This window comes from Bradysia coprophila, unplaced genomic scaffold (assembly GCF_014529535.1).
Source record: "Bradysia coprophila strain Holo2 unplaced genomic scaffold, BU_Bcop_v1 contig_94, whole genome shotgun sequence".
Classification (NCBI taxonomy): Eukaryota; Metazoa; Arthropoda; class Insecta; order Diptera; family Sciaridae; genus Bradysia; species Bradysia coprophila.
Genome location: NW_023504022.1, coordinates 5,766,646 through 5,794,500, shown reverse-complemented (window position 1 = coordinate 5,794,500; position 27,855 = coordinate 5,766,646). Strand labels below are relative to the sequence as shown.

At 37.1% G+C, this 27,855-nt stretch overlaps 1 protein-coding gene and 1 long non-coding RNA gene across 6 annotated transcripts; both read left to right on the top strand.

The window, feature by feature from the left end:
* The first annotated feature begins 908 nt into the window (after window positions 1-908).
* LOC119085110 (copper-transporting ATPase 1) lies at window positions 909-27,855 on the top strand. 5 transcript variants are annotated; one of them, XM_037195365.1, is made up of 11 exons: window positions 909-1,361; window positions 17,349-17,872; window positions 17,950-18,108; window positions 18,170-18,928; window positions 18,999-19,058; window positions 19,123-19,751; window positions 19,815-20,369; window positions 20,434-20,591; window positions 20,651-20,972; window positions 21,024-21,400; window positions 27,131-27,604. In XM_037195365.1, exons 1-11 carry the CDS (start codon window positions 1,300-1,302, stop codon window positions 27,258-27,260), a joined length of 3,735 nt encoding a protein of 1,244 aa, XP_037051260.1. In that variant the 5' UTR covers window positions 909-1,299; the 3' UTR covers window positions 27,261-27,604. The 5 variants fall into 5 exon arrangements, with proteins under 5 accessions (XP_037051260.1, XP_037051262.1, XP_037051264.1 ...); XM_037195367.1 differs by lacking the exon at window positions 909-1,361 and adding an exon at window positions 1,627-1,760; XM_037195369.1 differs by lacking the exons at window positions 909-1,361; window positions 27,131-27,604 and adding exons at window positions 5,684-6,117; window positions 21,499-21,770.
* On the top strand, window positions 13,260-14,259 carry LOC119085111. Its single transcript, XR_005089233.1, has 2 exons — window positions 13,260-13,489; window positions 14,018-14,259. It is a non-coding gene; the product is annotated as an uncharacterized LOC119085111 (long non-coding RNA).

Here is a 27,855-nt window from a genome sequence, read left to right as displayed (position 1 = left end):
AGGTCACGCAGATCGCCATTATATTAGATACGCGGAAAAACTTCACTTCTGATTATTTTACATGTAAAAAAATCCACCATATCATCACGCCGACGAGAATCATCGGCTGCGAAGTTTACATGTAAAATGGAACTTAACAAAAACAAAATTCTGAATTTTCGAGAAAAATATTTTTTTTAAGTTGATTTCTCACACTATCTGTTTATAAAATTTGATGTCACCCGCCTTCGTGGAACCTGTTCTTTAAGACCTTTGGAGTTGATCACGAAGGCGGTGACACACAAATTGCGTCAGCGGCTACGAAGTTTAAAGAGTATTATGATGAAAAAGAAAAAAATGTTTTGACAAGTACTTCAAGTCAAGTTAAAAGAACCAATGAATGTATAGAACAGGTATGGTCGATCGGCGAATTCGTCTTAAACACACTCACATTTTATGTCAAAATAATATGAAAATGAGTGCGTTTAAGTACGAAAATCAAATTTCTATGTCCTCCGGGCGAACAATAGACCATACCTGTTTAACACTTTCATTGAAAAGAACTGGTCTTCAGTCTTCTCTCTCACATCATAACATGTTGAAAGAGAAGCAAATACTTTGACAAGTACCCCAAGGCAAGATGTAATTAAATGAAAAAGGCAACTTAACAAAAACAAAATTCCAAATTTTTCATAAAAAACCTGCTCTTCAAGTTGATTTCACACACAATCTGTACTGAGTGCGTTTATTAATTTCGGTGTCACATGCGTTCGTGGATGTCTTAAGCCGTTCTTTCGGAACCTTGCTTGGAACAAACTTATAACCCTTCTTATAACGCTTATAACCCTTATAACTGTCGCTCTTTCTGTGATTCATGAAACCTTTACGGCAGCTCCCTCTTGTTGTTCAAAATTGACAGATGGTTTCGCTTTTTATGACTTTGATGATGATTATAAACAGTGACAGCTAAAATAATTTTGTGGGCAGTGTATCGTTGATTACGATATCTTGCTTAATTCCTAGCTATTTACCAAATAAATTGGCCTTCCAGTGTTTTCTACGTTAGACTAATATAAAAGTGAATCGATGGCCATTTGAGCACAATAGTTTCAGACGCGAATGGTACGCTATGACAATTTTATATGAAACATAACCGAAGAAACACTTTAATTTTGTAACATATGACAACTTTTGAATGAAATGCAGTTTAAATTAAGTTAATTGTTACATGATTGATGAGTGACATACACTGGAAAAGTGGTAAATAAATTGTGGAACTAGTGTATCCTACGGAGAATTGACATAAAAATAGCTACAAAGATGAGTGTCAACACGAATACCGACATTGAAGCAGCCAGTACCATCGAGACGAAGAAAGATGAGTAAGTTATGATCCATTGTCTACTAACTCATTGAACGAGATTCATTATAATTCGCATGGACTTTTATCAAGTAAATAACAAAAACCGACCGAATGTATTCATACAACAAAAATTAATGTTGTTGTATTGCGCTCACTGCCAGATATGTTTACTTTTGCCACATTTTATTCTTATCACAAAATGTCTCGTTTTCATATATTTATACACTCGGTAACACACATATTCACAGACATCATATTTTAGCTCTTGTTTGGGATGGAAATTCAGTTCAGAATTCATAGTCCGATTGTGTGGTAGTGGTGTGTTTTCATTCAAGTCAATGATTTTATTCAAATTTTTTTTTTACTTTCGTATATTGATTGCACATCGGAATTAATTCTGTTTTTCTTGTGTTGTTAGGTACGTACATCATACCACAACTCATTTGAATATTGTTTTTTTTGATCAGCAACACGAAGAGTTGTTTCAAAGTTATTTCGATTATCTTCATGTTACTCTCGTTATGATAAAGAATGGTAAAAATAGACAGTTTTTACGACCTCATTCACAATTTCAACACATGACACAGCACTTTGGGGTCACATGTAATCGACAGACACAGAAATCACCAAAAAATACTCTTCTGCTAAAGCTGCTGAAGTACTAGATTTCGTATCAATCTGTTGATTCAAAAGAAATGATGGATTCGACAATGAAACGGCTAAGCATATTACATCTGTGGAATGTTAAATTGTGTGAAAACTGTACTCATGACCGGCTTTCTTAGGGAAGGTAAAATGACGTCAGAAATATTTTTGTGAAACTAAAGAAAAAACCGGTTTTTTGCTCATGTCAGGATGGAATGTCAGGGTAATGTATCGCTCAGCCCATTAGTAGCTACGGGCCTGACTGGACTAAATTGTCGCCAGTTGTCAACACTCTGACAAGGTTTAACGCACAACGCAATGAATTACAACAAACATAGTATTTAGCGCAAACGAGATTCGACTGATAATTGTGTCGCACGGTCTTTTGTTTTCTTTCTGAGCGAAGAAAACAATTTTTTTTTTCAATTTCTTTATTAACAAAGCCCCTTTTCAATCTTATCAATAACAACAAGTCATCGAAAATAACATCTGTGATATACCTGAAAGTTTAATCCACTCGTTGGCTAAGCCGAACCAGACACCGCCAATATATGTTTCTTCTTCTCTGTCATCAATACATGTTCGTCTAATGACTTCGGTAGCATATTTCACTCGCATAGGTATGCCTTTATCATCGCAATTAGGACAAATTGATATAGTGATAGGAATCGTTGTCTAGTGAGTTAGTGCTTATCTATTACGAGTTTGTTCCAGGGCTTATTAACGGGAATTTTAATTCCAAAAAATTCCAAAAAAAATTTCCGAATTTTAAGAATTAAAACTTCCGATAACAGGTCCTTCTCATTTGTCCGGTTCAACCGGATCAGATTTATTTACAAAAAAAAACGATTTTCAAAAGTCGGAACAAGATCTCTTTACTTTCCGTTCGACGTCTTTAGTTTGCAGATTCCCTACTTGGAATGTCTACGATTTCACCATCTGGTTGAAAATGCGAACATTAAGTTTCTGCCGTCACTTTTTCTTTTATTTACTTTAAATAGAACAAACGCTTTTACTTTCCAGGTTTTATTAATGTGATCAACTGTTTGTTGCTTAATCAGTTGTTTTTGAGTTGACGCTCGTGTTACTTTTTGCACGGGTACTGTTTGCAGTAATTAGGCCTGTCAACTATTTCCAATGAACCTTCGGTGCTGTAAGATTGGTTTATTCGTCTTTGCGATGAATTAAATTTTATTAATTAGTTGCGGGAAGCAAAGAAGGAATCTTATAGAATGAAGTGAATCATCAGGGGGAAACTGAGGATGGGAAGTAAATTCTTTGTAATTGAAAAGCCTAATAAAATCAGCAGAACTGTTCCAGAATTCTGATTTCCACCATTGTATGTGTTTGATTGAAATGGATGGAATTCTATGACAGTAATGCGACGCTGTAAAAAAACACAATTTCCACGATCGTCCACACAAAGAGATTATTTTCAATTTTCAATTTCCAATACATCCGATGTATCTCATTGATCAAATCTATTACTTCGTTGGCTTAATGTATCGCTTAGTGTAAAAAATGTATAGTGAATCTTGTACTTCGTTAGTTGTACCCTAAAGTTCATTACATTAGAGAACGCAAGGATGAGCTCTTCGGTTATTAGACCCGTACGAAGTACTGGGTTCTTATAGGTTTACGCATACGTTTGTAACACGTCGAATTGGACTCCCTGAGTAAGGGGAAACCTATTGTGGTTGTCTAGAGATGCCAAATCCGCGAAAAAATAAATGTCCGTCTGTCCGTCTGTCCGTCTGTACGATAACTTGGGTAAAACGCATCCGATTTTGAAAATTCTTTTTTTTCCCGTTTGGTAATGTCAAAAGACAGGCTAAGTTCGAAGATGAGTGATTTTGGATCGACCCCTCCCGAGCTGTGGCCCAATAAGTGCTTTACGGTTTTTCGAAGATATCTCCGGACATTTAAACGTTAAACTTGTAAGTGATACGTCAAATAAAAGGTATTCACAATACCGATCGACAAAAAAAAAGTTTATGGAAATCGGATGACCGACTCGTGAGTTAGACCCCTTGGTGTGGAACAGGCACAGGGCGGCAAGCAGTTTTTGCTTGTAGGTCGGCCACATTTGAACATATTTATGAAATTATGTTCTCCGGAGCGTGAGCTAGGTCTCTTGGAGTGAGCTCTTATCTGGCTACTCGGCCGTACAGTGAACGTGGAGTATTTTGTCAATATCTCGAGTAAATTTTGACCGAATTTCATGATTTTTTTTTGTTTGAAAGGTATTAACGAATGTAAACCGTCGGTACTATTTCCGGTCTTCTAACAAAATGGCTGCCGGTGGCCATATTGGATTTTAATAAAAGTGATATAAAGTGGGAAAAATGATGCTTAGAGAGTTTCTGTTAACATGGAAATAATGTGTTAAGTGTGAGGGGTTTCAGGGATTCCATATATGGACATCTATATATACCTATATACAGCTATATTGAGCTATATACAGGCATATAGAGCTATATAATAGCATATATTTATCTGTGAAATGTTTATTTATAGTGAAATATAGGTAAATATAGCGGTATATAGCTGTTTAAATAGGAATTTATGAAATTTGACTTCGTACGGGGCTGTCTATATTGCCTCCGGCAATTTAATTGGATATGATAACAAGGCAAAGAGTGGATAATGTAAGTGATTTAAAAGGAAGAATAGTTTTTCAGCAGAGAAGAAAATGAAGTAAGAGAAATGAAGAGTTTCACATTAAAGGCTTTTGACACGAATAGGTGTTTCGTACGGGTCGGCGTTAGCTATGTTTTTTTGTCGTCGTTTTCGGAAACAGATGACTAGCCTAAACTAGACTAATATGATAGGGTCAAAAAGGAAACAAAGCTGAAAAATATTAGTAGTTCCCACCGCCTTATCACTCTTTCCTTAATACATCCCTCAAAACATGTTTATGCAATGTTATTCTTCGAAACCAACATTCCTACAGTCATCGTGTTGAGAGCTCAACGAATCCTGCGCTTGCGCTAAAACAGCACCCACGTGTTTCAACAAGTTATCTCATACTAACAACTAACATGGAACCAATTTTGCGTTTTTTTTCCAGTCGTATTGACATTGAACGTAATTGAACATTGAACAAACTCCTCAGAAAGACAAAAAAAAACGTTTTCGTGCTAGTTTTACGGACAAAAAAATTGTTATTGGTGAATGTGAAACAAGATTTTGAATATGCAGAGAACGAAGTGTTTGTCGAACTAGATCACAACGTTATTATGATTACGTTTCGAATTGTTTCTGTAGTTTATTAGGATGGTGTGATGTTTGCAATGCATACGATGCCATATGTTTCGATTACATGGACAGAGATAATAAATATTAGTTTACGGTTCTCATTGTAGCCGACACGGAATAGTCACTTATATATAAACCTGTACCTTAAAGTCCCCCACTACTTGCTCCACTTCAAATTAATTGGTATAAATCTTACTCATAATTTAGACAAACCAAAACAAATACAACCAGCCCTCTTTTGGCCAGAGATAAACGACAATACAAGTCTTCGATATAAAAGTAGTGTAATATCATCCATACGACTAAACCTGATATCGTATAAAGTTCGGTCATTAGAAGCTCGCACGTATTCTATATACCATTTCGACAACCACACTACACACAATTCGAATCGAAAATTATTTAATCTCTTTTCTCACAAAGCGCTATTCATAAAACAGTGATACTTAACGAACGACGTGTATAGATTTGCAAGTAACATTCATTTAGTTGATACGAAAATGTCGTTGACGTCGGTACCGGTTTTATTCAGCTGAAGTTAAACAATTTTTATTTAAAACTTTTATTATTATACTCATTCAGTCCAGTACGCGATCAGTGGATTGTATATTGGCTTGTTATAAAAGAAAAACCAACAAAAAAATCTGTGTGTTGATTGAGGTCTCGGTGTTGTGATTTACTATACGAATTTGTGAATTTAAAAGACTTTGTGATCGGTGCTAAAAAAAAAACGAAATTGTTTAAATTAGCGAATCGAGTAATTTCATACTTAAAAAGTTTAATATTTAAAGAAAACGTTCAATCATGTCGTTCATACATCGAAAAAATAAAAACTTTCGATACAAATTGTTAACCGATACGGAAAACGGAAGGTGAGACATTTTCATTTTTCGTGTCGTTCAATCTCATATTCTATTCGATTAAGTTCTGATCAAAGATTGTGTTTTATTGAATTGTGAATCAGTTTAATCAGCCCATCGAACAAAACGAAATCAAAAGAAATCAGAAACAGTCCATGTACGAACACATTGTCATCTGAATCGATAAGAGAAAAAAAAAATTTTGTTTCATTTGGTAAGGCACTGATAAGAGCTTTGCATGTTTGCAACATTACAACTAACATTATCGACATTCGCTGGTTGTGTTTGCACACATCACAGTGTTTAATTGCGACGTTTCCATAATGACTCAATTAATTCGACCGTCGTTATGAGTGTCCAGACATATTTTATTGGTTGAAAACTCGTAGCATTCTATCTACATTTCCCATACAGACCGTTATCCTAATTACTATTCTGTTTCGCCCGTCGAATTCAAATTATATTCTCAGAGACACGTCTGTTCTCAATCTTTTTGATGCGGGTCAGTCAGATGTCAGATGTATTGGAGATCCAATTACACCTTTCATCCAATTAATTTTATCTAAAATTAGGAATACGTGGCAGAGTGTAATACTCAATCCAAATAAACTAATTTTTAACAAGTAATCAGAGTTCTTGTTGTTGTTTTGTGACATTCAACAATCTGATAAAAACGAAATCGTCAAATGTACATACATAAATGAAGATAAGTCGAACCTTGCATGCGCTGCGTGTTTTTTTGTTGTTGATATCTTGGAATTAAGTGCTGCTCTTGAAGATAAATCAAAGCCTCCAAGACAGTATCGTCCGTAGCAATCTGTAAACGCAAAATGTTGAACATTTTGAAGATCACAATGATTTTGAAGAAATTTTCAAAGTTAAACGGTGTAGCCTCTGATGTGGATACACAAAGAAAGTTTCGAGTTTTTAATTAATTTCAAATAATCAAATATCCGGTTGTTCTATTCTATAAGTAATATGCATACCCCAAACATCGTCAATTTCAATTTTAATTTTTGCTCAAGGCTGGATTTATATTCATTCCGAAATGTATATCGACTCTACATATTTCAACACATATTTGATCAGATCCCTTTGTTATATCCGCATAATATTCTCACAGCGAATCAACCTCGCGTTCACACTTATATTAAGTTGAAATATGTTTAGACATTCCTTTGCTTCTCTCCTCCGCTCGGAAAAAATTTCAATAAAACGAATTATTGGCATTTCTTACGTTCCATGCCGTTTTACAGTAGACTACGACACGAAATTATTATATTTGATCTAGATTACGTGTTATGTCTTGTGTATAAAAGCACTACAGACCAGCAGACCTAAATATTGCACCATTAAATTGTTGTTGTGCACGGCACGTTTCGCAATGATTTGACGGCCAAATATGGTTTATTTCTCTAATAATTTCTAATAAAAACATAGCTAACGCCGACCCGTACGAAACACCTATTCGTATCAAAAGCCTTTAATGTGAAACTCTTCATTTCTCTTACTTCATTTTCTTCTCTGCTGAAAAACTATTCTTCCTTTTAAATCACTTACATTATCCACTCTTTGCCTTGTTATCATATACAATTAAATTGCCGGAGGCAATATAGACAGCCCCGTACGAAGTCAAATTTCATAAATTCCTATTTAAACAGCTATATACCGCTATATTTACCTATATTTCACTGTAAATAAACATTTCACAGAGGAATATGCTATTATATAGCTCTATATGCCTGTATATAGCTCAATATAGCTGTATATAGGTATATATAGATGTCCATATATGGAATCCCTGAAACCCCTCACACTTAACACATTATTTCCATGTTAACAGAAACTCTCTAAGCATCATTTTTCCCACTTTATATCAATTTTACTAAAATCCAATATGGCCGCCGGCAGCCATTTTGTTAGGAGACCGGAAATAGTAGCGACTCTTTACATTCGTTAATACCTTTTAAACAAAAAAAATTCATGAAATTCGGTCAAAATTTACTCGAGATATTGACAAAATACTCCACGTTCACTGTACGGCCGAGTAGCCAGATAAGAGCTCACTCCAAGAGACCTAGCTCACTCTCCGGAGAACATAATTTCATAAACTTTTTTTTCCCTGATTGGTACGGTCAATACCTATCTAATAAAGCCATCTAAATACGTTCAAATTTGGCCAACCTACAAGCAAAAACTGCTTGCCGCCCTGTGCCTGTTCCACACCAAGGGGTCTAACTCACGAGTCGGTCATCCGATTTCCATAAACTTTTTGTTTGTCGATTGGTATTGTAAATACCTTTTATTTGACGTATCACTTACAAGTTTAACGTTTAAATGTCCGGAGATATCTTCGAAAAACCGTAAAGCACTTATTGGGCCACAGCTCGGGAGGGGTCGATCCAAAATCACTCATCTTCGAACTTAGCCTGTCTTTTGACATTACCGAACGGGAAAAAAAAAGAATTTTCAAAATCGGATGCGTTTTACTCAAGTTATCGTGCAGACAGACAGACGGACAGACAGACGGACATTTTTTTTCGCGGATTTGGCTAGTTAGTTCGGATAGTTTTCCCCTTACTCAGGGAATCCAATTCGACGTGTTACAAACGTATGCGTAAACCTATAAGACCCCAGTACTTCGTACGGGTCTAAAAATAACTCCACTGGTAAGGTACCCGGCTAATGTCTGTGTGTAAGAGTTCAAATTTCAAGTACACGACACAAAATGAAAGATTATTATTTATTAATGATGGCGTATTTACCTGCACAGAACGTGCTACGTTTAATGCGTAATTTTTAATTGCTCGTGGATATGTGACAACATCCTACATAGAAGTAACTGCAATTAAAGATTTTGAAATAATTTGGATATTTCTGATCAGTTTCCACTCTTTCAAAGGCAGGTCTAACAACAAACTACATGTAGATGGTGTCATTGTAGATTTTCAGACAAATTTTAATATTTAGGCTAAAAAAGCACTTGATAACTATTTGAAAAGTACACGGAGCTCAGTCTTTACATCCATGCAATTACAAACAATTAACGTCTTCTAGTTTATTATATATAAGCAGCTCCAGAAGTACCCGTTCATCATTAACCGTCCATTTTTTTGATTGATGGATTATAAAATACAGCAAAGCAGAACACTTTCCAACGATTATAAGCCATATTCATCACAGTAATGAATGTCGACAAGAAACATTAGTTTTTATCCATAAAAGTCATTTCATTGAAGGGAAATTATTTAGGGTTCGACTGTTATATTATTTCCATTGAGTGAGAGTAACTTTGTCAGTGTGGTGTTCATAGAAACCATATTGAGAAAAGCTCAAAAAAAACTGGAAGAATTTTTACGGCCAGCCCAATGCGAAAGTTGAGCATTACATAGCAATTTGCTCCCTGCGAAAATGGTCCATTACATGCCGAATGTTCTGGTAATGTTTCGTGAATTTTTACGTGAAATTCAACTAAACAGAGTAAATATAAACAATTCAAAAACAACCTTGTGATCGCAAACTCACTCGTCTGTTTTTGAGCAACTTGCTTCTGTAACTGTTTTTCGATCAGTCTAGTTGTATACCTCGCCTTCGGCTCGAATATACAAACTCTACTTACTTACTTTACCGGCACTACAACCCATTAAGGGTCTTGGCCTTCTCCAACATGCTTCTCCAACCGGACCTATCCGCGGCTAACGATTCCCAACGTGTGACACCGATTGTTTCAAGATTTGAGAGGACTGCGTCGCAGCATGTGGCCTTTGGTCGACCTGCACTCCTCTTCCCTTCAGGTTTGGTTTTCAATATTTTCTTCGGAATACGATTTTCCTCCATCTGTTCCACCGAAGTCTATTCAGTTTGATGATCCCGACTATGTTCTGCAATCCATAAAGCTGTTTTAGCTCAAAGTTGAATCGTCTGCACCATCTGTTTTAATTCGGATCCAGAATCGGTCCGAATATTGTACGCAGGACTTTCCTTTCAAACGTGAGTAACGTCTGTTCTTCTCTTTGTGTCATGCACCACGACTCCGAGCCGTATGTTACAATCGTTCTTATTACCGATCTGTACAATGTGCACTTTGAAACTCTGCTAACTGATTTGGACCTGAAAATGTTCAACAGACTATAACAACTCCTGTTTCCTAAAGTTATCCGCCGTTTGATTTCGTCCATGATGCTGCTGTCGGTATTTAGCTGAGTTCCCAGGTACACAAATTCGTTCACCACCTTAGAAGTGTGTGCGTTGATTTGTACATTCTGCTCGCGGCGGTCGGTTCGAATGAGTGATGATCATGTATTCCGTTTTTGTGTCATTCACCTTTAATCCGAGGTCGGAACCTTTCCTCTCCAAGGCCACAAACTTTTCTTTAACAACTTCTTGTCTTGGTGGCCCTCACTGCAGATCAGATTAAAAAGCAGCGTTGTGAGAGGATTTCCTTGGCATAGTACTTCCTCAATGTCAAACGATTCTGACAGTTTGTTTCGAATCCTTACACGGCTGTTAGCTCCTTCTAACGTCATTTTCGTACAAACTCTACACTTGTCGGAAAGACAGTTATCGGAGCTTGTTGCTCCAATTGCAAAACTGTTACCTCGTGTAATGAATTACTTTCGCAGCGTGCAAAATAACCTACTCTACCCTCTGGGGACTCCCGTCAATTACAGAGCGGTAACATTTGTTTCTGGCGGTCTTCAACGTACTGGTTTGCAGATTTTTATTTTGACTAGTGTGCTGTGTGGTTGCTTCCCTCGGCTTCGACACGAGCTGCACGCCACAACACTCATCAAAATAAAAAATCTCCAAACCAGGACGTAATCTACCATTAGTCACAACGCGAGATAAAGTTGAATTTAAGTGAGGAACTTTACCTCACGTTTTTAATTAGAATAATTCTAGGTCTAAAATAAAACGATGTAAGGGGCTTCTAGCGTGACGGTTGACTTCGAATCAACACAATATAAGAGAGCATCATTTCCATCATTTGTCACCTCGATGTGTAATGTATTAATGACAACACTTTCCGTACTAAACTCTTTGGATTTGTTGATCAGAAATTCAGTTCTAAGATAACACTTTTTCGCAGTTAATTCGAAAGAAATATCAATGTTGTTGTTGCTACAAAAAACAACAACAAATGTTTACGTGAATTTTATTTAGAAAGCTTACAAACAATGGTTTCTCTCTCACACGTTTAATTCACAACGAACGGAACTCTATGTCTCTCATAATATTAAAACACATCGACTCATTCGTCCATTCCATAACATGAAGCAAAACGAAGTCCGCTCTCTGAATTTCGGTTGTGCATGGCTTGAATAAAGAAAACGGGTAAGCATTGCAATTCAATGGTTTATTGTTCCGTTTCAGCCAGGTCTTGTTAGTATTGTAAGTGAGTTTGAAGTGAGAGATTGTGTAATACATATTTGCATTGAATACTTCAAAGTTTAGCACAAAGTTTAACAAGAAATTGATGGAAAGATTGGATTGTTTTCCTTTGATTTGGATAAAACTTTAGGGGTAAATTTAAGTTATCAAAATCAGTTATTTAAATCGCCCAAAAAAAGTGAAGTTAAGTGCGTTGTGCGAACGGTTTCGTACGCAATCTAATTAGAGTGAAATGTGCAATTTGACTTGTCTATACGTTATAACTGCTTTCACTTAGAGTTACTTTCAATCCAACCAACAACATTTTTTGTGTTTAAGATTAAAGTACACCCAACCTGACGTTTTGAGCGAATACCTACATTCATTTCAGAAAATTGAAAAACGGTTTTTGATTGTATCTTTGACTGAATTAAATGACAATATTTGATGTAAAAAATTAACATTTTCGAATGTTAGTCACTTTGCATGTTTTAAATTATAATTTATGCAAACAACATGTTTGTCGTCGGTATTTGTTTGTTTAGTTTTTTCTTCTTCTCTGTTTTGTTTTTAATTAATTTTGCTTTAGAATTCACGTTGTTAACAATTCATCCTGCATAATGATTTCATGACTAGACAGAAATAGTCAAATGCAGAAGCGGGACGTGTCACATTAGCGAATTATTAGGAAAAATAAAATTTCATTCATTTAGCTCAGTTTGAATGTGAAATAGGCTTCTGATGTCAATAATTTTTTTTTTTTAAATTAAATTAAATCGTAAGCCTAATCGAAATAGTTAAATGAATGAAATTTCATTTTTCTATAATTCGCTAATTTCTGCCTTTTCTGCATTTAACTACTCATTCATATAAGAAACACTTTTCCATTCTTCAGGTGAATACAGAAGGTACTATGCAGGACCTATTTTATTTTGCAAAAATTGATTGAGTAAACCGCAACTGGAAATGAACACTTCATCGAACTTACTGAAGTCTGAAATTGCAACTGTTTCAAACTTCATTCTACTAATTTCATTCATTTGCTCGGCTTTAGGCAAAATCGGAACACAATGGTAGTGACCAAACGTAGTACAAATTGCTGTTGAATAATTTTTCAGATCTTACCGTTGCCTTTGGTCCGGTTATTGATTGGAAGATATGCGTGATGTTGTCATCAGATCTGTTTTTCCTTTTATTTAAAAAGCTGTCCAGAGTTTGATGCTGTAGACAATTGATTTTATCTGCCTAGAACGACAATCTCGACGTTATCTTTCAAATTTGCTTATATCAATATATCTGTTCTTGTCAGATAAAATAGCGTATGCGGCACCTATGTCTAAAATGTTTATTTTGACGATTTGGAATTACCGAGTACCGAGCCGAAGGCTTTTATGGACATTATGGCACAGTAGTGAGGCTTTCACAGATCTTTCAAAACCGAATAAAAATCCAAAATTTGTTCGTGTTCGTTATTTTTCAAAACAATAGAGAACGTCAGTTTTTCAACGCTAAGTGCAAGGACAGTAGCACTATCGATAAACGCTGAATGTATGAATAGTGTACTGTCCAGGGCCTACTTTTTGGAAACTAATTTCTTGAATTTCTTGAAATTTCTCGAATTTTCTCGAATTTCTTAAAATTTCTCGAATTCGAGAAACTTCAAGAAACTCGAGAAATTATTTTCTTGAAATTTCTTGAATTTCTCGAAGTTTCCCGAATTTCTTGAATTTTCTGGAATTTCTTGAAATTTCTCGAATTCGAGAAATTCAAGAAACTTTGCACGGTGCGGTTGAATGAATTTTAACTGATCATTTCGATGCACTTTTGATATTTTTGGATATTATTAGTCAGCTCGGAGCCCTGAACAAGGTTCCACAAAAATTTTTGATTTTCATCCGTACCATCGGTGAGAGTGGTGCATAGCCTATCCTGTCTACAGAGAGAGTGGTAGAAAGCTGGTTGTGGCTGCAATCGGTAGTGCCTGAAATTCTAATAACAAATGTACAAAAATTTGGTACCATAAGTGCAAGGGAAGCCGACAGAGACACGCTAAAGTTTAAAAAACGTGATTTTCAAACAGTCATACAGACGTGGATACTTGAGGAATGAAGCTAATAAATAGTTCTCGCAGTAGAGCAACATTTCCTCTACCAATGACCAAAAAATTGTTTTTGGAGACAGTCTACGCAGAGTGCCGACAGTAGCTCAAAGTTTTTCCTTCATATTTGGTAAAATTTGCGACTTTCAGTGGCACCTGTAACACACTTACTCAAATTTTTTGTAATTACAATGGTTAATTCTGAAATGCGGGAAGTCTCAGCTGTCAATCGACACCACACTTGCAATGCCTCATGTCAACAGTGCCGATATGTTGCGTGAATATAAGTGAAATTTGTCCTTCCACGACGAAATTTTGTACATGATTTGAAATATCTATATAAAGAGCAAAATTTCGATGTTTTTTGGTTTTTTCGTTGTCTCTACAACTTTGTTAATCAAACAAATCATCCCAGCGGTTTTTTCAAAGATTTTTCAAATGAAGCACAAAATTTCGTCGTAGAAGGACACATTTCACTTATTCACGCAACATTATCGGCACTGTTGACATGAGGCATTGCAAGTGTGGTGTCGATTGACAGCTGAGACTTCCCGCATTTCAGAATTAACCATTGTAATTACAAAAAATTTGAATAAATGTGTTACAGGTGCCTCTGAAACTCGCAAATTTTACCAAATATGAGGGAAAAACTTTGAGCTACTGTCGGCCTCTACGTAGACTGTCTCCAAAAACAATTTTTTGGTCATTGGTAGAGGAAATGTTGCTCTACTGCGAGAACTATTTATTAGCTTCATTCCTCAAGTATCCACGTCTGTATGACTGTTTGAAAATCACGTTTTTAAAACTTTAGCGTGTCTCTGTCGGCTTCCCTTGCACTTATGGTACCAAATTTTTGTACATTTGTTATTAGAATTTCAGGCATTACCGATTGCAGCCACAACCAGCTTTCCACCACTCTCTCTGTAGACAGGATAGGTTATGCGCCACTGTCACCGATGGTACGGATGAAAATCAAAAATTTTTGTGGAACCTTGTTCAGGGCTCCGAGCTGACTAATAATATCCAAAAATGTCAAAAGTGCATCGAAATATTCAGTTAAAATTCATTCAACCGCACCGTGTTTGAGAAATTCAAGAAATATTTCTCGAAATTTCTTGAATTTCTCAAAGTTTCTTGAATTTCTCGATTTTCTCTAAAAGTTTCTAAAAAGTAGGCCCTGGTACTGTCAGGTAAAAAAAATAACCTGACGGATCTTCGATCGGACTTTATCTGCTGTGCGATAAGACCTTGATCGAAAAACTAATTAACCTGAGCCCTGAGACCACTTGTGCGGTACATTCTGTTTGGTCAAAATCCGTGAAGTCAAAATTTAATTATTTTTTAGCTGACAATACACCATTCATACATTTAGCGTTTAGCGATAGTGCTACTGTTCTTGCATTTAGCGGCAAAAAACTGCCGTTCCCTAATATCTTCGCGTGTAAACACAACCTATCAAGACCTTATGAGATCTAAAACAATGTCGAACAATACAGTCACGACTTCTTGATTGCTTGCCGTAAATGTTTTCTCTCTCATTTTCCAACTCCCAACACAACACCGCACTGACTACATTTTTCAGTTCATTTTCTTGTGCTTTGGAACACGTTATCAATTACGTAAATTGCCTGCGATCATGAGAACATGAAGCAACAAATAAAATTTTCCGAATTGCAGTTCATAAAAACGTTCAGTGACAACACCTTTCAGATAACCACATTACTACAATCTAGCATTTCAATCATTTTTAGACCCGTACGAAGTACTGGGGTCTTATAGGTTTACGCATACGTTTGTAACACGTCGAATTGGACTCCCTGAGTAAGGGGAAACCTATTGTGGTTGTCTAGAGATGCCAAATCCGCGAAAAAAAATGTCCGTCTGTCCGTCTGTCTGTCTGCACGATAACTTGAGTAAAACGCATCCGATTTTGAAAATTCTTTTTTTTCCCGTTTGGTAATGTCAAAAGACAGGCTAAGTTCGAAGATGAGTGATTTTGGATCGACCCCTCCCGAGCTGTGGCCCAATAAGTGCTTTACGGTTTTTCGAAGATATCTCCGGACATTTAAACGTTAAACTTGTAAGTGATACGTCAAATAAAAGGTATTTACAATACCGATCGACAAAAAAAAAGTTTATGGAAATCGGATGACCGACTCGTGAGTTAGACCCCTTGGTGTGGAACAGGCACAGGGCGGCAAGCAGTTTTTGCTTGTAGGTCGGCCACATTTGAACATATTTCGTCTGTTTTAGCTTTATTCCGTACCAATCAGGGAAAAAAAATTTTATGAAATTATGTTCTCCGGAGCGTGAGCTAGGTCTCTTGGAGTGAGCTCTTATCTGGCTACTCGGAAGTACAGTGAACGTGGTGTATTTTGTCAATATCTCGAGTAAATTTTGACCGAATTTCATGAATTTTTTTTTGTTTGAAAGGTATTAACGAATGTAAAGCGTCGGTACTATTTCCGGTCTCCTAACAAAATGGCTGCCGGCGGCCATATTGGATTTTAGTAAAACGATATAAAGTGGGAAAAATGATACTTAGAGAGTTTCTGTTAACATGGAAATAATTTGTTATGTGTGTGGGGTTTCAGGGATTCCATATACGGACATCTATATATACCTATATACAGCTATATTGAGCTATATACAGGCATATAGAGCTATATAATAGCATATTCCTCTGTGAAATGTTTATTTACAGTGAAATATAGGTAAATATAGCGGTATATAGCTGTTTAAATAGGAATTTATGAAATTTGACTTCGTACGGGGCTGTCTATATTGCCTCCGGCAATTTAGTTGTATATGATAACAAGGCAAAGAGTGGATAATGTAAGTGATTTTAAAGGGAGAATAGTTTTTCAGCAGAGAAGAAAATGAAGTAAGAGAAATGAAGAGTTTCACATTAAAGGCTTTTGATACGAATAGGTGTTTCGTACGGGTCGGCGTTAGCTATGTTTACTATTTAGGAAAGAATTTCCCCAAGAGATAAAGCAGTCATGTCTTCCAACATTTTTATTTGTTTATTTTCCTCAATGGCCTGTGCATTCAATAAATAACTGACTTGGGTGCAAATGACACGTTACGCATTTTATCTTTACATTATTGATATAGTGCAATAAAAATGAAACCTAATCTGTAGTTTGTCCATTGAGCGTGTTATCTATCAGTCAATTGGTCGTACACAGTTATCTTTATCACCAATATCTTCGAAGTCATAATTTTCATAAATTCAATTCCACATTAACGTTGAATACTCTGGGCCTCTCTGAACGTTATTAAAGTTTCAATTTGTTGGTATAAAGTCAAGAGTCACGTTAGCCATACTTCCAAGAGCATTGTTTTTTGTTCGGTCGATATTAACTTATCGCTGGTTTTAACACGGGTCGTAGAAAATCAAGAAAATTTAAATTACAGTCGAAGTGTTAAGTTAGGCGTGACAGCAATAATCGTGTAATCGATTGTAACACTTCTGCAGCTACGGTTTATATAGAGAGTTCAATTCAGTTAATGGTCGAATCGACGTTAATTTGTTGGCTGGAACAATAAGTAATTTGTGAAACTAAAAAAAAAATTGTTTTGTCGTAACGACACAGCGCTCTAGAATCTAGTAACTAGACCGTTGTGATACAGACGTTAGTTAGTCAGCCTGGTGTTCAACCATTTTTGTATTTGATGTAAAATTACGTCTGCACTTTCAGTGCCATGTTTAATGCCAGTCATGCCAGCAATTTGTTTTCACTAACCGAAAAATTTCCAATTCTTTTTCCAGAACCAACAAAATGGATGACTACAGCGAATCGGAAGGACTGCTGGATCCGCAGACAGCTTCAATACGTCTTCCCATCATCGGCATGACCTGTCAATCGTGCGTTAAAAATATCGAAGGCAACATCCGGACAAAAATGGGAATCGTTAAAATCAAAGTTGTTCTGAGCGAAAATGCTGGTTACATTGACTACGATCCGTCGTTAACAGATCCGAAAACGATAGCATTACAAATAGACGACATGGGTTTCGATTGTCCGTACGATGAATTGAATCAAATCATCGACACTCGAATAAGCATCGAAGGGATGACGTGTCAGAGTTGCGTGCGAAATATCACCGAGACCATTTCGACGAAACCGGGCATTGTAAATATTTTGGTTAGTTTAGAAGATAAAAGTGCCACCGTTCAGTATGACAATAGTTTGACTAGTCCAAGTGAAATAGCCGAAATGATTGAAGATATGGGTTTCGATGCCAGTGTGTCTGCATCACAAATTAAGACTGAAAATTATCAAAGAGCAAAAGGTAAAATTTTATCAGTTGGATTCCATCACCGGTCTTATCGGCACCGAAGTCACGTAACACCGTTCCGATCTTTTCAGACAAATCTCCCAAAAAATCTTTATCGGAAACATTGGTGCTCGTAAATGGCGACGATTTAACGTCGAATAAAGCTATCAAGAAATGCTTCCTTCACGTTCAAGGAATGACATGCGGGAGTTGTGTAGCTGCTATCGAGAAACACTGCAAACGAATTTACGGTACGTATGAAATGAACGAAATGACTTTGTTCCTCCGAATTCACTTACTTCTCGTCCACAGGCGTCGAAAGTATTTTAGTCGCTTTACTGGCAGCCAAAGCCGAAGTGAAGTACAACAGCGACGAAGTAACACCCAAAGACATTGCTCAGTCCATCACAGAACTAGGTTTCCCGTCGGAAATCATCGATGAGCCGGGCACTGGCGAGGGTGAAGTGGAAATCGAAATCCATGGCATGACCTGTGCATCGTGTGTGAACAAAATCGAAAAATCTGTGCTTAATATTCCGGGTGTGACATACGCTGCTGTTGCACTGACAACGAAACGCGGCAAATTCAAATTCAACAACGAGCAGACCGGACCGCGTCACATATGCGAAACCATATCCGATTTGGGATTCGATGCCAATTTACTGTCGAATAAGGATAAGATGGCGCATAGCTACTTGGAGCACAAACATGAAATTCAGAAATGGCGTAACGCGTTCCTTATATCACTGGTGTTCGGCGGTCCGTGCATGGTAGCCATGATCTATTTCATGATCGAAATGGAGATGCATAATCATGCAAATATGTGCTGTGTGTGGGGCATAGGTGGTTTGAATTTGGAGAATTTAGTGATGTTTGTGCTGTCCACACCTGTACAGTTCTTTGGCGGTTGGCATTTCTATGTTCAGGCTTATCGGTCACTTCGTCATGGTACCACAAACATGGACGTACTCATTACGATGGCGACGACAATCAGCTACATCTATTCGTGTGGTGTCCTTTTAGCTGCCATTTTAATGCAACAGGAAACGTCACCTTTGACGTTCTTCGACAGTAAGTTGATGGCCTTGAATGGGGCAAAGCAAGTTTGTTTTCTATATAAAATGTTCGTCCTGTCTTACAGCTCCACCAATGCTTCTGATATTTATTTCGCTTGGTCGGTGGTTAGAGCACGTAGCTAAAGGTAATTGAACCTCTAATTCCGTCTGTAAGTTTGTGTAGTAACGAATGGCAATTTCCGTTTACAGGCAAAACATCAGAGGCTCTATCGAAGCTACTATCCCTGAAGGCCACCGAAGCGATTCTCATCAGCATCAACGAACAATTTGATATTTTATCCGAGAAAGTAATTTCGGTCGACTACGTCCAAAGAGGCGACATTTTGAAAGTGGTTCCCGGCAGTAAAGTGCCCGTCGACGGCAAGGTAATCTACGGCCATTCGACCTGTGACGAAAGTCTGATCACCGGTGAATCGATGCCTGTGCAGAAGAAAACCAAATCCGTCGTCATCGGTGGGTCGATCAATCAAAATGGGTTAATATTGATGACGGCAACACATACCGGTGAGAATACAACATTGGCGCAAATAGTTCGACTAGTCGAAGAGGCTCAGACGTCAAAGGCACCGATACAGCAATTGGCCGATAAAATTGCTGGCTATTTTGTACCGTTCGTCATCACAGTGTCAACGATTACCTTAATCGGCTGGACGATTAGTGGATACGTCAACATAAACCACTTGCCAATGTCGATGGCAGAACGGCATGGATTGAATCGCGAGGAGATAATTTTCAGTTACGCTTTCCGATGCGCTATTAGTGTACTGGCCATTGCATGTCCGTGTGCACTGGGATTAGCCACTCCAACTGCTGTTATGGTAAGTCACTGATCTCGTCACTGGTCACCACAGCGAACACTTTAATTAATTCGATTAAAACAGGTGGCGACCGGTGTTGGTGCACTGCATGGAGTTCTTGTCAAAGGTGCTGGTCCTCTGGAAAATGCGCACAAAGTCAAAACGGTCGTTTTCGACAAAACGGGAACCATCACGCACGGTATGCCAATGACGTCGAGAATCGTCATGTTCGTCAAACCCACAGTGTGCTCCTTCGCTCGAATGCTAACAATTTTGGGCGCTGCTGAATGTAACAGTGAGCATCCCATCGCAACTGCTATCGTCAAATTTGTCAAAGAGATGCTGGAAGTTGATGCTTTCGGCAAGTCGACCGACTTTCAAGCCGTTCCGGGCTGTGGCATCAAAGTGAAGGTTTCCAATTTTGACATCGCATTGAAAATTGGCTTGCAAACGGATAAAATGGCGAACTATGTGAACCTGTACCAGAGTAATCAGGAAGTTGTGAGCATCAATGGCGTTACAGTCGAGGAGATCATTCCGAAAATGTCACAATCGCAGCGAAATGCTATCGAGCTTAAGCAAATACTGCTGATTGACGATGCATCTGAGCCACAACAGGACAACGAAATGGCCTTTGAGGTAAGACTTCGGTGATCTCTGTGCCTTCTTCTCAGACGTTTGATGAATAAACTTTGTTTGGTAGAACGACGTCAATGTTTTGATCGGCAATCGAGAATGGATGCATCGGAACGGCATATTAGTTCCAGCCGAAATTCACAGCAAAATGACCGACGAAGAATCAATGGGACATACGGCCATATTGTGTGCATTCAACAATCAAATGATCTGCATGGTTTCAGTGTACGTATCACCCTCGTCTTTCTTTTCGTTGCACCAAAAGTTCATTGAAAATCTTTCAGTTCTGATATGGTGAAACCCGAAGCCCACTTGGCCGTTTACACGTTGAAGAAGATGAACATTGAAGTGATTCTGTTGACCGGTGACAACAAAAATACCGCCGCCAGCATAGCTCGTCAAGTGGGAATCAAAAAAGTGTTCGCCGAGGTGCTTCCATCGCATAAAGTGGCGAAAATACAACGGATTCAGGAGAGCGGTTTCCGTGTGGCTATGGTGGGAGATGGGGTGAATGATAGTCCTGCTCTTGCACAGGCCGATGTCGGGATAGCGATTGCGGCTGGTACGGATGTTGCTGCAGAAGCAGCTGATGTGGTGTTAATGAGAGTAAGGAGAAGAATTTTGTTGAGACAAAGATTTTAACTCAATTCGATTTAGAACGATCTGCTGGACGTCGTCGCTTGCCTAGATCTATCCAGACGCACAGTGCGACGCATTCGTCTAAACTTTCTATTCGCTAGCATGTACAATTTACTGGGAATACCGTTGGCCGCTGGAGTGTTAAGTCCGTTCGGAATAACACTGCAACCATGGATGGCATCGGCTGCAATGGCAATGAGTTCAGTTTCGGTAGTTTGTTCGTCGCTGATGTTGAAAATGTATAAGAAACCCACATTGGCCTCACTGCAAACGCCCGAATATATGCAATTGATGGCAATGAGTAACGGTGAATTGGATAGCGTGTCGGTGCATCGCGGTTTAGAAGATATACCGCGACCGAATTTCAGTCGATCAAATAGTTCAACGTTGTCCAGGTATGTAACTTGATGGCTTTCGATGCACTTTGTTCTTTGGTAGCTTCAGTTTTTTTTCTTCTATTTTTGATGGTTAATTGAATGTGTTATGATTTCAGTTTCCTTAGGACACCCCTCCCAGTATAAATGTTGCTTATTAATGCACCAATGCACTAACAAACATTATTTTTCGTATCTTAATAACTAAGCAAAATGTTAATTTTCCTTTAATTAAATATAATCCAATCTCTACTGTAGCTTAACAAAACCACAAACTAACTAAATTTGAACTACTAACAAACCGTTGCAAGTGTGTGCCCTAATTCGTTTTTAAATTTAGTTTTATTGGCTGTGCATGTTTTTACAATAAAAAGAAGAAAATTCGAAATAATTTGCACATTTTACTAAAAAAAACCCTTTTGCAGACATTGCCTTGGCTTTGAAATATGAGAGATTGTCAGGGTGGGTAAAAATTTTCATTTCATTTTTTAAACGCCTGACACCTAGTTGCACTTAGGATGGTCCAGAGAATATTTTATGGAAGAAACTCTTTTTTGTAAATATGTTTTCCCATGCCTCAAGAGCGATTTTCATTTTCGGTGTAGTAGAGTCACGTTGCACGCATCGCTGAAAGATTTCTCTAATATGTGTGGGATGTAACCATTTCTATATTGACTGGAGTCAATAGCTAAATAATGTGTACCATGTTGGAGATGGAGTTCTTCTCCATTCGGTCATTCGGTCAATAATTCTTCCCGACCATGACTTCGTCAATTCACCCGAATATTTTTAAGGAAACTTCAATAAACTTACCTGTCCTATATTCTCTATAAGAATACCCCTATTCAAGCATACCTCACACGTATGTCATGATTTGTCGATTTTATCCGCAAGTAAATTCGAAATTTTTTGGCGAAAAGACATGGTTGGGAAAAGTTACTGAATTTGGGCGAATAGGGACCTCGAACTCCAACATGCTACTGTTATCTTCAAGCTACATTATGCAGATATCAATCCAAGTCAATATAGCAATGGTTCATCTTAAGCATGTCAGAGTAATCATTCAGCGATGTTGTATGTATGTAAAACCAAAATTGTTCTTGAGACATGAGAAAACAAAAATTTTTTTAAATTTCTCCTATGAAAGATGCGACTAGAGGTCAGGCGTTTTAAAATAAAATGGAAAATTCGATCCACGTAGCATAAATAGTAATTTTCAGACGTAAAAGTCGTAAAAGTGCGCCTGACATGATTTTTTTTGAAAATGGCATTTCCTAACTTATTTGGTATTTTTTGGGTCAAATGTATCAACTTTTGAATGACGCCACAGTTGCTCAAACGGTGGTTTAAAGAAAATGACTTAAATGTTATTAAAAACACTTTCATTCTCGTCGAAACCGGCAAAAAATTTTAGTGTCATTTTTTCTGAAACCGAGAGTCCAGCAACTGCGCCACCATACAAAAAATCCTTGCTGTGTAATATCAAACAATTCTGCAAATCCAAACACTCTAATTTCAAGGTTTTGTGACACTCTGTATGAAAATTGAAGGGATCTAGAGAGAGTAAAGGGTGTAAAGTTCACTATGGGATTTCCTGAAGTTTTCCTGGTTAATATAACCTTGGCGTTTCAGAACCTAGTGTACAACAGACCTCATGCTGGTAATTTCAAAAACAGTTGAGTTATTTCGCTCATCTCGATTAAATTGTAACAAAAATACAAATCAAACACAAATCTGTAATCTGAACTCAAAATGTTGGACACCTAGTCAACATATCAGTTCCAATTAGGGAATGTAACCGGGAAATTAAAAACCGGGAAATTAAAACCCGGGAAAAACCGGTTAACCATTTCCCGGGATTTTTTTTTTCATTTACCGGTTAACCGACCTTCAAAAATTGAATGATTTTTACATTTTTCCTTTGCAATAATACCTTGAATTGAATTATTCTTCTAGTTGCATTACAGCATTACATCTGATTTGAACTCGTTGTGAACATTTTCATCACATTTTCATCGTAAATTGCACCTCAAGATCAGCCCTAGACTGAGAAAAAAGGATCAGTTTATTTTGCGTTGCTGAGCTGGACAATCATGCTGTAATTTCTATTGTAATTGAATTTTCACCACAGTCCAAACAAAAGAAAATTCAGCATAATTTTCGATCAACGCAAAATGTGTCATTTGTACTTAGCCTTAAGTTTGCAACTCTGAAATTGATGTTCTTTAGAAAGTCTACAGAATTCGAAGTTTAGAAGATCGTGTTACTACATCTTTAAGAAACCAATTGAAGCAACGTCCGTCAAAAATTCATGAAAACAGTTCAATAAGGAGCTTACCTTTCATTTATTTCCTTTCTCGCTCAGCATAGTAAAAAATGCAATCTTTACACTGTCCAACAGAAATTTTGAAACTAGTTCACACGATCGATTTCCGATATTTCTGTTGAAATATGTAGATATGAAATTCTTTATCATCCTGAAAAATGCAAATAAAGGAACGGTAAACTCATTTCTGAAGGGCTTCGCCAACACAATAAGCCACTTAGTAGGGATAGGATAAAAGCATTTGTCATCGGTGCAAGTTACAAACTCCCAACTCATCCAAAAAAAATGTCTAAACGAGTACAGAATGTACTATTCATTTCCCGGGAAATTTCCCGGGAAATTTTTTCTCATTTACCGTTTTTCCCGTTTCCCGGTTTTTCAAAATCGACGGTAAATGCATTCCCTATTCTTGAGACATGAGAAAAACATTTTTTTTTTAATTTCTTCTATAAAAGATGCAACCAGAGGTCAGGCGTTTTAAAATAAAATGAAAAATTCGACCCACGTCGATTCAAACATAAATAGTAATTTCCAGACGAGTCTTACGTTCCTAGTCACGGTGCGCCTGACATGAATTTAATTGAAAATTTTTGCAAATGGGATTTCTTAACTGATTTGACCTTTTCTGGGTCAAATGAATCAACTTTTGTATGACGCCACAGTTGCTCAACCGGTGGTTTGAAGAAAATGACATAAATGTTATTAAAAACACTTTCATTCTCGTCGTAACCGGCAAAAAATTTTAGTGTAATTTTTCTGAAACCAAAAGTCCAGCAACTGCACCACCATACAAAAAATCCTTGCTATGTAATTTCAAACAATTCTGCATATCCAAACCCTCTAATTTTAAGGTTTTGTGACACTCTGTATGAAAATTGAAGGGATGTAGAGAGAGTAAAGGGTGCAAAGTCCCCTATGGGATTTCCTGACTTTTTCCTGGTTAATGTAACCTAGGCGTTTCAGAACCTAGTATACAACAGTCCTCATGCTGGTAATTTCAAAAACAGTTGAGTTATTTCGCTCATCTCGATTAATTTGTAACAAAAATACAAATCAAACACAAATCTGTAATCTGAACTCAAAATGTTGGGCACCTAGTCAACATATCAGTTCCTTCGTACGAGCTTAGAGTATCGCTTGGCTTACCGCTTTTGTAGGGATTTCAATTGTTTTTGTTAACCAGGCAAAATTTATTGATTTGTTGTTGTCGCGATCATATTTTGCGTATTACAATCAATCCGCATATTGTATGCTACCATGAGTTATAATTTTAGATTTCATATCTCAGCGAGCGGAAGAACCTTAAGCTGACGTCTTGTGACATTTAATCTATAATTATAGCCATTGCACCATATACTATCGTTCTACTAATTTTATTCAAACCACTAACGCTTGACTCTTTGCTCATTTTATAAGTTTTGCTTGTTGGCCTTAATATTCGTGTCCTAAAACATGCAATGAAAATATATTCATCAACTCCACTAATTTTATTTGCACAATTCGTAGAGTTACGTTAAAGGAGGAGCATTCAACTAATTTTCGAACTAATCAATTTCGATGAGATGATTTCCAAAACGAAGAAGGTTTGATGTCGATGTGTGTGTGTTTCTTTCCTGTGAAGAGAACTCAATCTGTTTGGTAGTGTGGGCACTTTTGAATCGGCTTTGATTTTTGTTGGTTTCAATTTCTAAAGGAAAATTATTCTGCTAAGACGTTAAAAAAATCCGTTTCAGAACTTCTCGATGAAGTATGCGTTTTCCGACTCAGAAAATATTCTTTGTCAGTTAAGAGTATCGTTTGGTATCAGATAGAGAAAAGACATTCCTCTGGAAGATTTTTTTTAACGTGTGTAGGGCTAATGGACTGGGGATATGCACCAGTGGCCGGACACCTACTGTTCTTTCATTCATAAAAATGTTTATCAATGAAAGAGCAGTAGGTGTCCGACTACTGGTGAGGAATTTTTATGAAAAACAGCCAACCGAAATCGGACGTATTTTCTAGTGGAGTTCTTTATATGTCCCTAGAAAGGACTTCGACCCTAGAAGCCAAAATCATTTTGTAAAAAATTCTTCGAAGCTTGTGTGACTGGTGAAAGGTGATCAAAAACCGAAAACTTGCACTTTTCTTACAAAAATTTCTCCAGTTACACGAGCCGTACAGGGTCATGTGGGGTGTCATTAGAAAGGTAATCACATGTACTATTGAGCCGATTAAGACTTATTGGTTTTAAAATTCAACCACACTGAAATATGTGCAGTTGACGTTTTCAACTGAAGATTTACACTGTTCTTATTGAAATTTCTCGAGGTACACAAAATGGACATGGTCGTGTGGGGTATATTTGAAAAGTATTTTTTATGTACTTTCGCGTCTTATGGGATTTGGATGCATATGCGATGAAATGTGGGCACTTAAACATTTTAACTTCTATCTAATCGTAGATGCATCCAAGCCACTTAAGACCCTATTTAGCCCAAAAGCACATAAAATTACCTTTCAAATGATACCCCACATAACCTTGCACGTTTTGTGTACCTCGAGAATTTTCTGTAAGAACTGTGTAAATCTTCAGTCAAAAAGTTAACTGCACATATGTGTGGATGAATTTTAAAAGCAATAAGTCCCTATTCGGTTCAATAGTACGTGTGATTACCTTTCAAATGACACCCCACACGACCCTGTACAGCTCGTGTAACTGGAGAAATTTTTGTAAGAAAAGTGCAAGTTTTCGGTTTTGGATGACATTTTACCAGCCACACAAACTTCGAAATTTTTTTTTTAAAGTGGTCTTGGCTTCGAGGGTCGAATACCTTTCTAGGCACATATAAAAAAGTCCACTGGAAAATGCGTCCAATTTCGGTAGGCTGCTTTTCAAAAGAATCCCTCGGTACATGTCCAGAGGCTGGATCTACCAATTCTGCTAATATCCTTGAAATGAAAGCCATTTACGCAATACGGTGTAGTTTCAGTCAGATTTTTTTGATAAAGAGTTTTAAGACACAAAGACCTGTCAAGGTGTAAGGCATTACGGTAAGTAAAGTAAGGAAAAAACACTCAAAACGAGTAGAAGCAGCTCAGTTTGTTTAAATGTTTATTGGAATCGGCATGATTATTAAAGGAAATCAACTCCAAACGCTCCGAGTAAACTAGTCTAGTTTAGAATGCAGAATACTTGAGAGCGACGGCTGGATTCGTTATCAGATATTTGGTCAATCAGCAACTTCACTGTAACTTTAGAACTGTTTCGGATCTAACATAAATTAACACTTGATGATGGTTTGTATACACCAGGAGTTACTAAAACCTAAACCGCTTAACAATTGCACGCTTATTTTGCTATGAAATTTGTTTTTCTGAAACCGATGTTCTATGTAAAAAGTTGCCAGTTTAGATGTTTCATCGAATGCAATTCTACATTTTAGGATATTCATACGATCGAAGCCGGACATACATGAATCTCGACTCATCGAAGAGGACGACAGTTCGTATAAAGTGAAAATAGTGAAGGGAAAGAAATCATTCAAAGATGTAGCTGAGATGCAAAAATTGTAAATTTGAGAAGCCTTTTGAGCATTAAACGCAACACATCACCGATTTTTTGTTTGCCGGTGCAACAATGAAGTGTGTTTTTGACTGAAAGTTTTTTTTTTTTAAATCATAATCTCGACCAATCTGAATGGACGGGCTGAAACCAATCTGAAGATGAATTGGAAATTTTTTATCGATTTTTTTAATAATTGTTGGTGACCTTATCAGACAAGTCTGACGAGCTTGATGCGTTATTCCGAATTTAATTTCAATTTTTCAATGAATTCGGTTCAGTTAATCAGAAAAGAGAAAAATTCGTCGAAGTACTGACTCATTGTTAGCCTTAAAACTTTGAAGTTGGATAGTAATGTTAAGTGAATGTGAAATGAGAAGATGAAACTTTGAAAAACTAATGTGATAAAAATGTTAATTTATATTTGACTATTTAAAGAAATGAAAAAAAAACCCAACCATTTATAGCGCAACAACAGAAATTTTATTATTATTATTGTACTTATGAGCAGTGAGTGTCCATTAAACCAAATTTATTAATGAAATTATCTCTTCTTAAATTGAATATTTTACTTTTTCAAAACAATAAAATTTTATTACCAAAAGA

Coding starts and splice junctions, on each gene's coding strand:
- LOC119085110 (XM_037195364.1), top strand. CDS start 6,050: ATGTCGTTCATACATCGAAAAAATAAAAACTTTCGATACAAATTGTTA. Junction 17,873..17,949: donor AAATTATCAAAGAGCAAAAG/GTAAAATTTTAT, acceptor CGATCTTTTCAG/ACAAATCTCCCAAAAAATCT. Junction 21,401..27,130: donor AATAGTTCAACGTTGTCCAG/GTATGTAACTTG, acceptor TCTACATTTTAG/GATATTCATACGATCGAAGC.